This window comes from Trachypithecus francoisi, unplaced genomic scaffold, assembly GCF_009764315.1.
Source record: "Trachypithecus francoisi isolate TF-2019V2 unplaced genomic scaffold, Tfra_2.0 Lachesis_group3, whole genome shotgun sequence".
Lineage (NCBI taxonomy): Eukaryota > Metazoa > Chordata > Mammalia > Primates > Cercopithecidae > Trachypithecus > Trachypithecus francoisi.
Genome location: NW_022681468.1, coordinates 158,000,546 through 158,019,002, shown reverse-complemented (window position 1 = coordinate 158,019,002; position 18,457 = coordinate 158,000,546). Strand labels below are relative to the sequence as shown.

Below are 18,457 nucleotides of genomic sequence, written 5' to 3'. Positions count from 1 at the left end.
CTAGGAGTTAGGGCTTCAACATATGAATTCTAGGGGGAAGCACAATTCAGCTCATAAGGGTCATGGTTTGCTCCAGTCTCCTTCCTTTTCTCAGGAGCCCTGACGCTAACTTTAGGTCTTGAACTTCCACCTCTGGCAAAGCTCCTCCCAGGTACCTCTTGGTCTTTGTAGGAAGGCAGCGAGTTCCTTCCTGGCTTGAGGACCAGTGAGGGCTAGCTGAATGCTTAGCCTCCTGCACCCTGATGCTTTCTGCTTAGAGCTCAGCCTCTTGAGCAGACAGCCACATCAAAGGTTTAATAATCAGAGCTGCCCACTAAAGAACGCCGCCTCCTTTCTCCTAGACATCTTGGCCTGTGTAATTGCTCGTCATTGCACAAATGCTGCAAGGAAGGGGTTTCTATTTTAATGGAGGCTACCATAACAAATTGCTGTAGACTGGGGGCCTGAACAACAGACATTTATTTCTCACAGTTCTGCAAGGCTGCAAGTCCTAGATAAGGGTGCCAGCAGGGCTCTGGTGAGGGGCCACTCCCTGGTTTACAGATGACCCTTTTCTCGCTGTGGCCTTACGTGACAAAAAGAGAGTGAATTAGCTCTTTAGCCTCTTTTCATGAAGGACTCTAATCCCATTATGAGGGCTGCACCCTCAGGACCTCTTCAAGGACCCTGAGAAAATCACTCACCATTTTTCTACTTACACAACACTTCTCACACCAAAGGGGGGCGTTTCTCCCACATCGACCAATTCTTGGAAACCAGCTGGGTATCCTACAGTTAGTTCACTTTAGTCCTGACACCACCTGGAGTTAGCACAGCATTCACAGATTAAGGCTCACAAGACCATTTCCACTTGAGATGCCAGTTAGAACTTCCGGCTTCTCATGCTTCTGACCAACTCTATAATCAGGGAGTTCCCAAAAGCACATCTTTGAGTTCAGCCATTTACTAAAGTGGCTCACTCTGGTAAACTCAGGGAAACACTTTACTTATATTTATTCATTAATTATGAAGTACAGATGAACAATCAGATGAAGGAAATGCATAGGGCAAGGTATTTGAGAAGGGGCATGGAGCTTCCATGCCCTCTCTGGGCACATCACCCTCCGAACACCTCCACGTGTTCAGCACTGGGAAGGTCTCCAAAGAACTCCATCCTTTTGGGTTTTTATGGAGGGTTCACTACGTGGGAATGATTGATTACATCATTGGTCACTGGTGACCAACTCAACCCTCAGTACGTCTTTCCTCCCCAGGGGTCAAGGGTTGGGAGAGGGGATATGGCTTGAAGGTTCCAACTCTCTAATTACTTGACTGGTTCCCCTGGCAACCAGACCCCATCCTGAGGGTATCCAGGAACTTCAGCCATAAGTCATCTTATTAGCATATAAAAAGACAGAGATGACTTCAGAGATTCAAAGGTTTTAGGAGCTGTGTGCCAGGAAATGGGAGGAAGACCAAATACGTATTTCTTATTATAAATCACAATCTCATACGTCCCAAAGCCCCACCTCCAGATACCATCCCAGTTAGGACTAGGGTTTTTTAACACATGAACTTTGTTGGGAGATGCAAATATCAGCCTTTGCACCACCCCCATTGAAGAGCTGAGGCCCAAGGAGGCTGAGTGTTCACTCTAGACTCACAGCCAGTAGCTAGTGGACCAGGGTGGAAGCACTCAGATGCTCCATGCTGCTGCTCACCTGGGCCCAGGTGGAAGGACACGCACGGCCCATTAGAGCCAAAGCTGAGACTGAAGTTCTCGTCCTGAAAAGTCCCTGCCACTGACCCCTTCCTCAGGCTGGACAGTTGGCGGCCAGGTGGTGTGCAGGTTTGCCCTCATTGTGCCCCTGGAGCACAGTAGAGGCCTGCATCATAAACACTGGATAGTTCCCATGCCCTGACATCCAGTATTTACTCACAGGAACAACCTTATCACCATCCTGTCAGGCGATGCTAGCCCTTATTGACTGACAAGGAGGCCAGAGTGCATGGAAGTGCAATGAAGTGAGGGAAGGCCACTCCGTGGGTGGGAAGTCAGACCACGCTGCCTGGTTTTGCGCACCCAGAATATGGGCTGCAGGCCTGGCTGGTGGCAGGAGGCCATCTGCCCAGCCCGTGGCATCACTGCACCCTGAGGCCCTGACGGTCAGAGACCTGGTTAGGGTGTGCCTGTCCTGTGATGTTCAGTGTCGCAGGAGCTCCGGGTCTCACCCTGCATCTGTTCTCTCCACAGCCCAGTACTTCGCCAGCACCATGATCATCGTGGGCCTCTCGGTGGTGGTGACGGTGATCGTGCTGCAGTACCACCACCACGACCCCGACGGGGGCAAGATGCCCAAGTGGGTATGTTCCTCCCATCCCCGACAGAGTTGGAGCCCCTCCCTAAAGGAGGCTCCTCCTAGGGTTTATCTATTTCAAAAATTGCACAAAAAACGGGCATTCCTAAAGAAATAGCTTTGGGTTGTTTTTTGAGATGGAGTCTCACTGTGTCACCCAGGCTGGAGTGCAGTGGCGTAATCTTGGCTCACTGCAACTTGTACCTCCTGAGTTCAAGCGATTCTCCTGCCTCAGCCTCCCAAATAGCTGGGACTACAGGCACATGCCACCACGCCTGGCCACTTTTTTTATTTTTAGTAGAGATGGGGTTTCACTGTGTTGGCCAGGCTGGTCTCGAACTCCTGACCTCATGATCTGGGCATATCAGCCTCCCAAAATGCTGGGATTTACAGGCGTGAGCCATCGTGCCCAGCCAGAAATAGCTTTGTTTTTGTATTTCGTCACCCATTGACGTGTCTTTGCGTAGCGTGCAGTCATGGTGCGCGTGTTCCAGGATGCCCTGTGGCACTGCTGTCTAATCTGACGCTGCAGAGTAAGGCTCTCAAACTGGCTGCCCTGTGTGTTCTATCAGCACAGTGTTTTGAGAAGGTAGTTTTTTTTGATGCATGCTGTGAAGCACTGTGCTGCAGTTGGAAGCAACAGATGAGACAGACGTGTAGCAACATGATTGAGGCTTCACAACAGAATGAGGAGTGAAAAGAGTAAGAAACAGAATGAGCCGTGTACAAATCTGTACGTTCAGTACATATAGGGATATCATCCAACCAGAAGTCTATAAAACAAAGACTAATTGTCACCAGTGGGGAAGGAGGATGGGATAAAAGGAAATGGATGAAAATATAAAGGATTGCATCCCACAGCCTGTTAGCTTAGCCTGGGCCATACCACTCCTGCCCCAGCTGCTGGCACCGTGCCCGGCCACGTCTGCGGATGCTCACCCACCCAGGGATCCTCTCCTGCAGGGTCTGGTGCCCGGAGCTCTGCATCCACCCTCGCCTGGCAGTCAGGAAACCTTGATGAGGACCTGGGGAGGGCCTGCGCTTCTTCCCCGCTTCATGTGGGCTTTGTAAATCTTCCCTGTCCTCCTGTCTAGAGAGCCTGGCCTAAGGATTTGGGGAGCTAAAAAGGCCCTCACATCCCAAAAGCAGCCTGTCTTTGGAGAGCACTTGTGTCCCAGTTCAGAAGGGAATCTAGGAATCAACAACAAGCTAAAAGCAGCTGTAGGGGTGAGATGTCGTCAGGTACTCTTCAGGAATAGGGGATTGCTGGGCCTCCTGAAACATTTCATTGTGCAGTAGTTTAGTTACCCGAATGCTCACTTAGCAAAGACTACTTCTTAAGAAACGCTTTACAAAATTACTGTTTTTTCTCAGAGTTGCACCTGCATGGCCCATTCCCCTTATACACTCTTTAGTGAAGACTTACTTGTGAGCCTCTCATGTGTGTGCCTGTAGTCCCAGCTACCTGGGAGGCTGAGGTGGGAGCATCATGTGAGCCCAGGAGCGCCAGGCTCCAGTGAGCTATGATGATGTCATTGCCCTCCAGCCTGGATGACAGAGCAAAACCCCATCTCTTAAAAAAACAAAAAAACAAAAAAAAGGACTCACTTGTAGCTCATTCCACCAGCAGTAATGTGAGCTCAGCCTACATGGTGACATCGCGCACACGGAACACATCACTACGTTCCCTGAGGCTTGCTTTGTGAAGCACCCACCCTTAAAACACTGGGGTACATTTGCACACATTCACCTGTATTTTTGTCTGATTTCCTTATAACCCTGACACACTTAAGAAAATGCAAGGCCAGAGGTGGGAGGCCTGAGAGCTGGGGACTTGTTGGTTTACTGCTCTTTTCTACCTATCCATCCATCAGTTTGAAGCAGGTAATACATTTACCTGTTTCTAAAGTCAAAATAAAAATAAAATTATACATAAGGAAATCCTGCTGCCATTCCTTCCCCTTCCCCTGCATCTAACACCAATACCGATTGGTATATAACCATTGTAATGAATTCCTCCTTTTTCCTTGCAGTATTTATTTATGCAAATACAAAAATCTAAACACCTATTCGCATTTCTTGTATTTTGACTGATGAGAAGATAAGAAAATTAAGACATTGAGACACGAAACCATTTTTAATGACCTGTAGCACTCTACTGCTCTAGAACAATCTTAATTAAGAACGTATGCTAATTATTCACCTCTCCGCATAAAAGCTTATTAAAACCAGTTGGCTGCAAATGAAAGATGAAGCTTATGCATTTCTCTCGCTTTATATAGCACACTGCATTTTTCCTTCATTCCATGTGTATGTGAAACACAAACAGCCGCCGAGGGACTTTTATTATGATCTGTTGCTACGAAGAAGATACTGCCAGGTGCGGTGGCATTATGTGACATTTGCACAGCCAGAAACAAAACTGTAACGTAACAGAAGAGGTCAAGAGCACAGTTTGAGGAGTGCCAAGAGGATAATTTTATCTTTTAAATGCTTTGGCTTTGACAGCTAACGATTCAGGCCATGGAATTCAAAATAGACTTGGCAGTGTGTATCGTATGAGCTTGAGATGTGAACTGGGGGACGTGTAGACCCTGCCATGGAGGGAGAAGTGCCTGGTGCTGCTCGCTGCCCGTGTGCACAGCTGCCAGTGCATGCAGGCACACTCACTGCCCTGCAGCCCCCGGACAGAGCTGGCTCAGGCTTTCTGGTGCCTTCCCAGAGGGGTGGGGTTGCACGAGTTTTGAAGAGAATCTTGTAGACCCTTTGACAGATGAGGCTGGGAAAGGCTAAACATGTGAAGTGATATAACCACTTACTTACTCATTGTATGTCCTTGGGCCAGTTTATTAGCCTCTTTCAACCTCAGTTTGTTGGTCTGTAAAGTGAGGGGATTATACTCCTTCCACAGGACCCTGAAAGGCCCAAGTGAGATGACTTGTCTCATGAGCCTTGTATGGAGGGCCCAACTCACCCAAGGTTTCACATGGGGCCATATGTCCCTGCTCCTTACTGATCATAAAAAACCCTCTAAGGTCAGCAGACCCAACCTCTCCAGGACATGCAGAGTGCCGTCTGCTTGTAAAGTACAATGGGAAATGAAGGGTTATTTTTATAGCTGCAATGAAACTGGTCTTATGCTTCCCTGTTCTTGTCCCCAGACCTGTTTGTTGCAGTTATCTTTGATAAGATGTTATAAAAAGATTACCAAGAATTTTGAAAGCTCTGTAGATACGAACTGCACAATTTACTATCTGTATATTTCCTCAAGATAGGAAATCTACCTGCTAGGTGACGGATGGAATTTCCCCACAATCATAAAACAAAATGTAAATGAAATCAGGATCTGGATAATTTCAGGGAAAGGGCCCACTTTTCACACTAACCTGGATGGGCTTGCAAGAATGCTGCTTTACCTGGATTGAGGCTTTGGATGTCTCTCTTCTTTCCATGAAGGGCAAAACCAGGATAAACTCCATGGGGTGATTTTTCTCCAGCTTCTTTCATGCACCCTAGGACACACTTTAGACCAGAAGTTAGCAAACTATGGCCTAGGTGGCCAAATCCAGTCCACCAAGTGTTTTTGTAAGTAAGTTATTTTAGAAAACATGCCCATCCATTTGACGCCTTCAATGTGTGCTACCTCAGCAGAAGTGAGTAGTTGCCTGGCCCTTTACAGAAAGTTTGCCAGCTTCCGCCTTCCACTTTTCAAAGTACTCTCCCAGACATCTTATTCAGTCTTCATTGAAGCCCACTGAGTTAGGTTAGAGGTTCCGAAACTTGCTTGGTTCGCAGCACTTTAGTGTCTCAGGAAATTTTTCACAGAGCCCCTGGCCAAAAGAAAGAATACCCAAGGCTGCCTTTGAATAGATCAAAAGACTTTAATAAGTTTTCATGCCTTAACAATGTAGCACCTCTGGGGCACAGCACCGCCTCTCAAATCTTGGGATCAGATTGGAGACCACTAACCCCGTTTCTGTTTCACAGGAAGTTCCTTGGTATTTGCTTTTTATCAGGGCACTTTGAAAAACAGCTTTGCAACGTGTCCGCATCCTCACAAGAGATGTGGTAATCTGATGTCGGAAGCCTGAACTAGCTTCAAGCTTCAAGTTTACCTGGTGTCTCGTGGATGTCCTGGTTGCCTTTGAAAATTTACAGCTGCCCAGGCACTCTTTGCCTATTTGCAGTGGCCTTCCAGGGCACCTAACAGGTAGTGTGGGAGCCAGAGTTAGGCCTGAAGGTCCCCAGGTTACAGATGAGGAAGGACCAGAGAGGGAAATCGACTTTCCCTCTTGACACAGCTCACATAGCATTCCCCTTCCACGAGGCTGTCTTCCCTGAGATTGCAGTGTGCCTGCCCCGGAGAACAATTTAGCTTCTTTCCAGGGTGCATCAGTTTTAGTCTCGCCTCACTTTGAACTCAACTGCTTGTCATGAGCAGGCACTGCTTGCCTGCTAAAATCATCCAGGAGGCAGTGGAGCCTGCTATCCCTAGGACCAGTGAAGCAGGGCTTGTATTGTAGGATCTCACTGCTGCTGGGATCAGCCGAGGCCCGCCTCGGGGCCGCTCCTAACGTTCTGTTGTCTCCCCAGACCAGAGTCATCCTCCTGAACTGGTGCGCGTGGTTCCTGCGCATGAAGAGGCCCGGAGAGGATAAGGTGCGCCCGGCCTGCCAGCACAAGCAGCGTCGCTGCAGCCTGGCCAGCGTGGAGATGAGCACCGTGGTACCGCCGCCCGCCAGCAACGGGAACCTGCTGTACATCGGCTTCCGCGGCCTGGACGGCATGCATTGCGCCCCGACCCCCGACTCCGGGGTGGTGTGCGGCCGCATGGCCTGCTCCCCCACCCACGACGAGCACCTCCTGCACGGTGGGCAGCCCCCCGAGGGGGACCCGGACCTGGCCAAGATCCTGGAGGAGGTCCGCTACATCGCTAACCGCTTTCGCTGCCAGGACGAGAGCGAGGCGGTCTGCAGCGAGTGGAAGTTCGCCGCCTGCGTGGTGGACCGCCTGTGCCTCATGGCCTTCTCGGTCTTCACCATCATCTGCACCATCGGCATCCTCATGTCGGCTCCCAACTTCGTGGAGGCCGTGTCCAAAGACTTTGCCTAATCATGCCTGGTTCTGTACATGTGGAAAACTCACAGATGGGCAAGGCCTTTGGCTTGGCGAGATTTTGGGGTGCTAATCCAGGACAGCATTAAATGCCACAACTCCGGTGTTCCCTTCTGGCTGTCAGTCGTATTGCTTACGGTTTCCTCATTACTTTAGGTAGTAGGATCTCAGCACTCAGTTTAATACTCTCAGGTGGGCTGATAGATCCCCTTGGCACATCCGTACTGTCAGTCAGCAGGGCCACTGAGAAGTCATTTTGCCCATTAGCCCACTGCCTGGAAAGCCTTTCAGAGAGCTCCCAGTGGTTCCTCACCCCGGGACAGTTGGTTTTGCATGTCTGCATGCCACTTGCCATGAAGGCCTACCTGAAAATTCAACATTTGCTTTTTGCTTGTGTACAAAACCTAGATTGAAGCTAAAATAAACCAGACTCACTAAATCCATTCCAATAATTTACTGGTGGAAGGAAAACAAAAAACTAAAACTAAAACCCTCTCTGTTAGCTTTTCTTCAACTTTTTATTTTTTTCTATCAGAGACAGTTGGTAGACAGAAGCAACTTTATTCTGTTCCTATGTTTAAAAAAAAAAAAAAAAAACAATGTTGGTCTTACTAAGGATCTTTTTACCAGCCTTCCTGACTTCTGCAAACCTACCCTGTCAAGGAAATCAAAGGAACACAGGTTTCTTTTTATTCTGAACAAGGGCCAGGCCGCATGAGTGTCTCTGGTGGATCCCAGATAACTCCTAGGTGCTGCTCTCAGACACTGAGGAGTTGAGCAAATCTGTTCTATTCTGCAGAACCCACAGGACAAATAGAGTTCTAGTAGAATTAACAGCCCAAAAGAACAGCTAAAGCTAAGTGAAGCCATTTATGCGGGCTTTAAAAACAAAAATGTGTTAGCTGATTCACATGCACTGGAGTTAATTAGTCTTAGAAATGTGTGCGTGCCTACAAATGCACAACATAAAGTGAACATATTCGTAGGCCCTTTCTGCGTGTGTCAGGGCTAGGAAGTAGGGGCTGGGAACTCTTCTGGTCCCCAGTATGGCAGGCGCCAGGGAGGGGATGGTGTGGCCCATCCCTTCTCTGGATACCTGGCCAGTGGCAGGCAGCAGGGAAGAACTGGCAGACCCTCAGTGACTGACAAGCCAGCAATTCTGGGTTCTGACTTTTAGGAGTCTGCCTGCTCCAAGCCGGTCCACCCCAGCTGCAGCCCCGAAAGCTGGCTCAGAGTCCTTGGGTGGATTCACTGGAAGTGGGCAACTTGAAAACAAGAGAAACTTTAATTTTTAAACCTAGGCAATGATGCAGCTCTTCCCTTAGATTGTCGCCCAGGCTGGAGTGCAGTGGCGGAATCTCGGCTCACTGCCAGCTCCACCTCCTGGGTTCACGCCGTTCTCCTGCCTCAGCCTCCCCCAGTAGCTGGGAATACAGATGCCCGACACCATGCCCGGCTAATTTTTTGTATTTTTAGTAGTGATAGGATTTCATCGTGTTAGCCTGGATGGTCTCATTCTTATTCTTTAATGAGATCAGAGGGTAATTCACCAAGAAAGACCTCTTCTGTTCCATTGTGTCATCCAACAACTGCTCAGAGCTCAGCATTGTAGAAGGCTTCTGAGCCTCTAGAGATTTTTAATTTGCTTCTGATCCCTGAGATGGGAACATCATGAGGAAGATTTGACGTTGAGAGTTAAATAAATTGTATGTGTTTTGCCAGCCATCTGGCTCACTCATTTCTGGGTAATGCACATGACTTTGCAGTGGAGGAAGATGGAAGCTTGTGTGTGTTCGGTGTGTGTGGTGTGTAAGTGTGAGGTACCTGTATGTGTGACAAGAGACCTCACTTATGAGAAAGTTGGTGAATCAGGACATTCCAGCCTCAGGCGGCTTTGGAGTAGGATCTTCCTCAGCAGGCACTCCTTCCACGTGCTATGGGTGAACCATGCACAAGATTTTCATTTGTTTTTGTTTTTCCTGTTACAGTGTCTTTAGAAACAAGTAGAAGTGTTTTGATACATAAAAGGAATGCTTCATTTCTTCTTCTTATCCCAAAAATGATCCCTTCCACAGTTTTGCTTTAAAAAGAAACCTTTTTGGTTTTATATTTTATACAGGAACATATAAAAATACAAACAAAAGTTGTGCATATTTTGGCCCCTCAACTACTCTGTCATTTAATAAAGTAATAATAAGAAATAGATGTGCGCATAGTTAGAAAAGTATTAAAAACAACAGCCTCCCATACTCCCCGTTTTCTCTCTCAGAGGGGACCACGAATGAGCTTCTAAGTGCATTTCTAGAAAGGAAGAAAAGAAGAGGCCAAAGAAGGAGGAACGGGGGTTATGAAGAGAGACCTTCCCTTTCCAACACTAGCGCTCTGTGAAGTGCGCTGCACTTCGCATTCTTCACATGGTGTTTTGTCTTAGAGGTCGTCCCATAACAACACATAAAGATCTACCTCATGCCTCCTAGTAGCTGCTTAGCGTTCCATTGTCTCAGTGGACTACCATTTATTTGAATAGCCTTTTATTGGCGAACATACGGATATTTCCAGTTTTTATTTTTATATACAAATCTATAATTGGCATACTTGTACATATATCTTGACATTGTTTTGTGACTAAAACTTGGTATAAATTCCAACTTAGAAATGAAATTACTGGGTTTAAGGTTACATGTATTTAAAATTTTGATAGATACTGCCAGATCATCTAGAAACTGATCGATGGATGTAACTCCATCAAGAGTACAATAAAAGGCCCAATTTCTCAACTTTCTATAATAGCACTGGGTATTTTCAAACTTAATGTTTTTCCCAATCTAATTGGTGACACATGATATATAGGAATATTATTCTGATTTTGGTTTATTTTATTGTGTATAAAATGGGACATCTTTTCAAATTTTTTGTAATTTTACTTTGGATACATTTATATATTTTACCCAGTTGCTAACTGGATTATTTGGCTTTTTCTTAATTAATTTGCTCATGTACTTCGGGACATTTTTGTCTTATGCCTTTAAAATATTTTTGTTTATCATTCATCTTTGGATATTATTTATTGATTTCCTTATTTATTAGCATAGAGTTTAAATTTTTATGTTGTCAATTTATCAGTATTTTTCTTTGTCAATTGCGGGATTTGTTTCCAGTTTTTAAAAGCCTTCCTCATTCTGAGATGATAAATAAACTTACTCACATTTTCTTCTGAAACTTTATGGTTTTATTGGTTTACCTTCGGACTCCCTGGAATTCATTTATTGCAGGAAATGAGGGAAAAATCCATACTTTTTCCTCCAAATGGTGGTCAGTTGTATCAATAAATATGTAATAATGCATTTCTAAAATCCAGTCATAGTGTTTTCCCCAGCTGTTCAAAATGCAGCCTTATTTGTAAACTAAATTTCTTTAAGTGTTTGGTTCTATTTCTGTTCTATTTATCTCTATGAATGCCTTTAATTTCTAAAGCATTATTCACTAATAGCAGTATTTTCAAGTCAACACTTCCTTCAACTCTGAATCTCTCTCTCATATGAATCTTTTTTCAATTAGAGTCACAGTGAATTGACAGATTGAGTCTTCCTATTCAACAGCACGAAATCTTGTGTTTAAGTCTAATTTTATATAACTTAGTGTTTTATGATTTTGTTCACTAAGGTGCTTTGAATTTATAGTTGTTTATTTCCAGATGTTTTATCATTTGGCTACCATTTTCAATGGAATGATTTATTCCACTTTATTTTCTATTTTATCCCATTGTATAAGAAAGTAGTTGGTTTTTATGTATGAATGTTATAATCAGCCACAAACTGTGATTCCTACTTGTTGCTAAGATTTACTTTTGACTTCTCCTTTCCAATGTGTCTCTTATTTCTTGTATCTAGTTGCATTTGAGATCAGTGTTGAGTCACAGTGATTCAGGTGGCATGCTTATCTTGTTTTTGACATCAGTGGGACGTTTTAATGTCTCAACGTTTAACTTGTATGAAGACATGTATTTTCCTTGCCATAATAAAAAAGTATCTGTGTGTTCTCAAACTATTAAGACTCTCTGAAGAAAATGTAGATGTCAGATTTTTATCAAAGCCTTCTCAGTGTCCAGAGGGATTATCAGAAGGTCTTTTCCTTTGCTCTAGTAGTATGCTTAATTATATTAATAGAATATTTAAGACCAAATCATTAGTGTATTCCTGAGATGTTCTTTACTTACTAGTACCATGATTTTGGTTATCAATATTAAGATTCATCATTCTACAGCTTGCTTTTATGTGTTTTTGGCCCAGATTTGATTTAACTTTTTTCTTTTGTTGAGACGGAGTCTCGCTCTGTCGCCCAGGCTGGAGTGCAGTGGCATGATCTCGGCTCACTCCAAGCTCCGCCTCCCAGGTTCACGCCATTCTCCTGCCTCAGCCTCCTGAGGAGCTGGGACGACAGGCTGTGCCACCACACCGAGCTAATTTTTTTGTATTTTTTAGTGGAGACTGGGGTTTCACCATGTTAGCCAGGATGGTCTCGATCTCCTGACCTCGTGATCCACCAGCCTCGGCCTCCCAAAGTGCTGGGATTACAGGCATGAGCCACCGCGCCTGGCCCAGATTTGATTTAACTTTATGCTAACTTAAAGAAAGAAATATTATAACACAAAAACCTCTCTATTCTACAACCATCTATTGATTTTGAATTATTTTCTACTTAAGTGTAGAAGAACTAGCTGGGGCTGTTCACCTTCTGATTAATACTTCTGCTGTGGTATATTTCTGGATTTTTGCTCCTCGTTAGGACCTCGAACCCTTCTAGAGTCCATTTTAGTTACATTTTAAAAATAAAATTATTTCCGTCCACTTTTCAACATAGTTGCATAGTTTTGCAATATAGGCACTTCAAGTGTTTTCTTTCCTCTGTATTTGTGGTTATTTCTCCTTTTTCCATTTGTAATTGTGTGCATTTCTACTTTCTCCTGTGCCTATTGATTTAGCTCGCCATGAGTTTTAGTGGTTTATATTTTTAGACATCGGACCCTTAGACTTTGCAGTCTGGGGACCTGTCTTCAGGGTCTTGGGGGTCCCTGTGCTGACCCAGCCCTCCCAGGTGACAGCAGTGGGCCAGCGCGGCAGAAGCCACAGTTGTTGCAGGTGCTTCTCTGGCCAGTGCTGGGCCCAAGACACGGTTTAGCCCTTCCCCTGGCCCTGGGAGCCTGTGGGACAAACCAGTTGAGACAGCACGGATGGGTTAGATGTAGCTGGTCAGTGCACTCGTGGGGACCCCAGCGAGTTGGAGAAAAGACTGGCAGAAGCTTTAAGCAGAGCCCTCTGGGGGTGCACACCTCAGGAAGTAACTCTTACATAATTTAACTTTTTCTCATTTCTTCATTTTTATATGGCACAAACCCTTCCCAGCCTCCCTAGACCTTCCGTCCATCAGAGTGTTTCTGACCTCACCGTGGATGGCTCCTTTTCTAATTACTGTTTACTTCATCTCCATATGTGTTTGACCTTCTAATGCCATAGCTTGTCTTGAGTTGGGGAAGGGGTCTCGAAGTTATGGCCCCTGGGGATGCGGCCCACAGACTCTTATCTTTCTCAAACTCTTTGTGGCGAGACACCCCCTGTGTCTGCACACAGCCCGCCTGGGGAATGCAGGCTTTCTGCAGTGCTGCAGTTCCACACTCTTTCTTGTCTTCTCTCTACCATCACATGTAGCATTTTGCACTGCTTTCTAAATTTCCTTTTTTTCCTGCCAATGGCCGTCTTACCATTTCCTCTGCTGCTGTGTTAGAGTTCTGTGTGTTCACCTTCTGATTAATACTTCCATCCACAAATTCTGCAGGTGTGTTTTGTAATTCTTAGTTTTCTGCTTTTATTTTTAATATTTTCATTCTATTTTACTTTGTAAAAAGTATTGTGTATTTTTAAATTTTGGTAAAATATACATAATGTAAAATTTATCATTTTAACTAGTTTTAAGTATACCATTCAGTGGCATTAAATACATTCACATTGTTGTACAATCCTCACAATCACATACTCCCAGAACTCTTTTCATCTTCCCAAATTGAAACCCTGTCTCTACCAAACATCAACTTCCCATTCGCCATCCCCCAGCCCCTGGCAACCATCATTCTCGTTTTGGTCCTTTTTTTTTTTTTTCTTTTTTTGAGACAGTCTCATTCTGTAACCCAGGCTAGAATACAGTGGCACAATCTCTGTTCACTGCAACCTCTGCCTCCTGGGTTCGAGTGATTCTCGTGCCTCAGCCACCAGAGTCGCTGGGATTACAGGTGCGCACCACCAAGCCCACCTAATTTTTTTGTATTTTTAGTAGAGACGGGGTTTCACCATGTTAGCCAGGATGGTCTCGATCTCCTGACCTCGTGATCCACCCGTCTCGGCCTCCCAAAGTGCTGGGATTACAGGCTTGAGCCACCGCGCCCGGCCTCTTCCCTAATTTTCATAGTGCAATTATCTTTGTTATTTTTACAAATTCACGAGTTATAACATTTACTTTCTGAAATTAATTTCCTGCCATCACATACATGCTATATTTATTTATGCAAAATGAATGTTCCATCTTTTCCCTCATTTTGGCTTGAATATGCAATGATGTGTTTTATTCCTCTTATTCCCAGTGGAGATCTGAAATTCTTCCTCTGTGATGGTAGCTTTGTTATTTTTGGCATCGTCTGTTCTGTTTCCTGCTATTTCCAGTTTGGTTGGTTGGTTTTGTTTGTTTGTTTCCTGTTCTGAAATGAGTTTTTGCTCTTCGATTTGTTTCCAAAGCTCTGCAATTTACCTTTCATTTTGCTTTTCTATCTTTTAGCTCTTTTTATTGAAATCAATTTCTTACTAACTTCTTATACAACATTTTGGAGAAGTTTTTTGCATGGATTCAGTTATATATTTTGCTGCAGAATGAAATCTTTGTCTTTCTTTACCGACCATGGTCCACCCTGTGTTTACTGTTCTCCTGCAGTGTGTTTGCAGGAATGCCTTGCCATTTATTTCACTCTTACTTTTGCTTAATTTGGGCAGCTCCATGTGGAGCTTTAAATTCCTCTGAAAGAGCAGGTCTCAGCCCCTTTCAGACTCTGCGCTCCCTCTTCTTCCTGCTCTCCTGGCCTGGGGTTCTGAGAGGAAGGCCAGCCCCTAGGATGGACAGCCTGGGCGTTTTTGTCTATACCTTGTTGCTGTTGGTCTGTTGGTGCTCCATTACATTTTGGGTATTACCCTGGGAGGAGATCTATATTATTATTTATTGCTCTAATTCATGAAAGTCTGGGTCTTTGGGGTGAGAGAGCTGTTATTCCGCTTTCTCCGTCAGCCATGTACTCCTGGTGAAATTTCCCAGCCTCTCGCCTCACACCTTTCAACCTCCAGTGAGGACAGATAAAATGTTCTTGGATTTGGCTGTTAGGGCTGGTCGTTGGAGGGCTGGCGGGAGCAGGAATTTGGTTATAGTCACATCCTCTTTCCTTCCTGCCCATAGGGAAGACACCCACAGCGCTGCCTCCCATGGCTTTCCTGCATCTGCTGAGATCCTTGGTAGGAGTCGGGGCTTCTGCACTCATGGGCTCTCTGAAAACTTTTTCTCCGCAACTTACAACTTCTCTTCTCAATCAGCCTCACTCCAGACTGGCAGCGTAGGGTGGCGAGAGGGAATCCGCTGTTTTGGTTGGAGGCACATGTAGGGTGGGTCGCACTGATTCAGGGTCTGTCCTTTGCAGGTCCACACCACCTTCTTCTCTCTGTCCTCTTGGCTGCAGCACTTTGAAGAGTGTGGCAGGAGGCTCCATCATTCTGTGTTGCTGCTGCTGTTTGCTATTGTTGCTTTTTTGGGCAGTGACATCTCTGATCCTGCCTTCCTCCACTCGCAATGCGTTGATAGTCACTGACCACATATTCGGGCAAAGGATAACAATGGAGACAGTGTGTTACGTCTCAGCACCAAGGCTGCTGGTCAATTATATTCAGTAATTTTAGAAGATCATGACAGATGCTTTTCACTTCAGGTTGAAGTTATTCATCTTTACATTGAAGGACCTTATGAAGCTATGGAGTTTAATCTTTTTCCAACTATATTTGCCCCCTTTTCTTTCTGTGGTAAATGAAAATGGCCAAGAATTCGCCATTTAGTACCTTTTTATTAATATTCAGGTATAGTTGTTTTCCAAACACATTATTTTATGCTAGCATTTAAGATAAACGTAGTCTTGGTGAAATCAACATGTCAAGGTTAAAGTGAGTATAATGTTTTTCTCCTGCACATTTTGGTAATTACCAAACAGTCGACCCCATCTGTGGCATTGCTTTCTTTTCTTTTCTTTAGACGGAGTCTCGCTCTGTCGCCCAGGCTGGAGTGCAGTGGCGCGATCTTGGCTCACTGCAAGCTCTGCCTCCCAGGTTCACGCCATTCTCCTGCCTCAGCTTCCCAAGTAGATGGGATTACAGGTGCACACCACCATACCTGGCTACGTTTTATATTTTTAGTAGAGCTGGGGTTTCACCCTGTTGGCCAGGATGGTCTCGAACTCCTGACCTCAGATAATCTGCCCAGCTCAGCCTCCCAAAGTGCTGGAATTACAGGCGTGAGCCACCGCACCCGGCCTGTGGTGTTCCTTTCTGTGGTTTCAGTTATCTGTGGTCAACCACAGTCAGAAAATAGGCAAGGACAAGAAGATGTTTTGTGACAGAGACCACGTTCACATAACTTTCATTACAGTATACGGTTATGATTGTCCTATTTTATTGTTAGTAACTGCTGTTAATCTCTTACGGTGCCTAATTTATAAATTAAACTTTATCATAGGTATGTATGTATAAGAGAAAACATATATAGGGTTCACTATTACCCAAGGTTTCAAGCATCCACTGTGGGTCTTGGAACATATCCCTGTGGATAAGAGGACACTACATTACAATATAGACGTCTGCTGTATTTTTCAAACATCATAATGCTCAAGAAATTACCATCCACTATAAATTAGAATTTTCTGTAGTCCCAGCCATACTTCAGCATGCCCCCTGTGCCCTGGTCAAACTTGTCAGTTCTCTGGCTCCTGTGTGACCATACTGAACCCCCGCCAGCATCCTCATTGCCAAGCCCTGGGTGGTATCTGGAGAGGGACGTGTGCTTGGTCATTTAAAAAAAGTGCCTCGTTGGTCCCGGAGCAAGATGGCCGAATAGGAACAGCTCCAGTCTCTAGCTCCCAGCGCGAGCAACACAGAAGATGGGTGATTTCTGCATTTTCAACTGAGGTGCAGACCGACACCCCACACCTCACACAGCAGGGTACAGTGTACCCTGAGACAAAGCTTCCAGAGCAAGAATCAGACAGGAACACTCACTGTTCAACAATATTCTATCTTTTGCAGCCTCCGCTGCTGATACCCAGGCAAACAGGGTCTGGAGTGGACCTCAAGCAATCTCCAGCAGACCTACAGCTGAGGGTCCTGACTGTTAGAAGGAAAACTAACAAACAGAAAGGGCACCCACACCAAAACCCCATCAGTACCTTACCATCATCAAAGACCAAAGGCAGATAAAACCACAAAGATGGGGGAAAAGCAGGGCAGAAAAGCTGGAAATTCAAAAAATAAGAGCGTATCTCCCCCTCCAAAGAAAAACAGCTCATCACCAGCAACGGATCAAAGCGGGACAGAGAATGACATTGACCAGTTGAGAGAAGAAGGCTTCAGTCCATCAAACTTCTCAGAGCCAAAGGAGGAACTATGTACCCAGTGCAAAGAAACTAAAAATCTTGAAAAAAGAATGGAAGAATGGATAACTAGAATAATCAATGCAGAGAAGGCCAGAAATGAACTGACAGAGATAAAAACCATGACATGAGAAATAAGTGACAAATGCACAAGCTTCAGTAACCAACTCAATCAACTGGAAGAAAGAGTATCAGCAACTGAAGATCAAATGAATGAAATGAAGTGAGAAGAGAAGTCTAGAGGAAAAAGAAATGAACAAAGCCTCCAAGAAGTATGGGATTATGTGAAAAGACCAAATCTACGTCTGATTGGGGTGCCTGAAAGTGAGGGGGAAAATGGAACCAAGTTGGAAAACACTCTTCAGGATATCATCCAGGAGAACTTCCCCAACCTAGTAAGGCAGACCAACATTCAAATTCAGGAAATACAGAGAACTCCACAAAGATACTCCTCAAGAAGAGCAACTCCAAGACACATAATTGTCAGATTCACCAAAGTTGAAATGAAGGAGAAAATGTTAAGGGCAGCAGCCAGAGAGAAAGGTCAGGTTACTCACAAAAGGAAGCCCATCAGACTAACAGCAGATCTCTCGGCAGAAACTCTACAAGCCAGAAGAGAGTGGGGGCCAATATTCAACATTCTTAAAGAAAAGAATTTTCAACCCAGAATTTCATATCCAGCCAAACTAAGTTTCATCAGTGAAGGAGAAATAAAATCCTTTACAGATAAGCAAATGCTTAGAGATTTTGTCACCACCAGGCCTGCCCTACAAGAGACCCTAAAGGAAGCACTAAACATGGAAAGGAACAACCGGTACCAGCCACTGCAAAAACATGCCAAACTGTAAAGACCATCGATGCTAGGAAGAAACTACATCAACTAATGAGCAAAATAACCAGCTAATACCACAAAGACAGCATCAAGTTCACACATAACAATATTAACCTTAAATGTAAATGGACTAAATGGTTCAATTAAAAGACACAGACTGGCAAACTGGATAAAGAGTCAAGACCCAAGTTTGCTGTATTCAGGAGACCCATCTCACATGCAGAGACACATATAGGCTCAAAATAAAGGCATGGAGGAGGATCTACCAAGCAAATGGAGAACAAAAAAAAGCAGGGGTTGCAATCCTAATCTCTGATAAAACAGACTTTAAACCAACAAAGATCAAAAGAGACAAAGAAGGCCATTACATAATGGTAAAGGGATCAATTCAACAGGAAGAGCTAACTATCCTAAATATATATACACCCAAAACGGGAGCACCCAGATTCATAAAGC

The 18,457-nt window shown here is 44.8% G+C and overlaps 1 protein-coding gene across 1 annotated transcript in view; it reads left to right on the top strand.

Annotated features, from left to right (window-relative positions):
* Positions 1-9,176, top strand: part of CHRNA7 (cholinergic receptor nicotinic alpha 7 subunit) — a 141,965-nt gene extending 132,789 nt beyond the window's left edge. The window contains exons 9-10 of the mRNA XM_033190704.1: positions 2,234-2,343; positions 6,930-9,176. Coding sequence (XP_033046595.1) covers positions 2,234-2,343; positions 6,930-7,448 — 629 coding nt within the window. The 3' untranslated portion in view covers positions 7,449-9,176. The remainder of the gene's footprint in view (positions 1-2,233; positions 2,344-6,929) is intronic.
* The last annotated feature ends 9,281 nt before the right edge of the window (positions 9,177-18,457 follow it).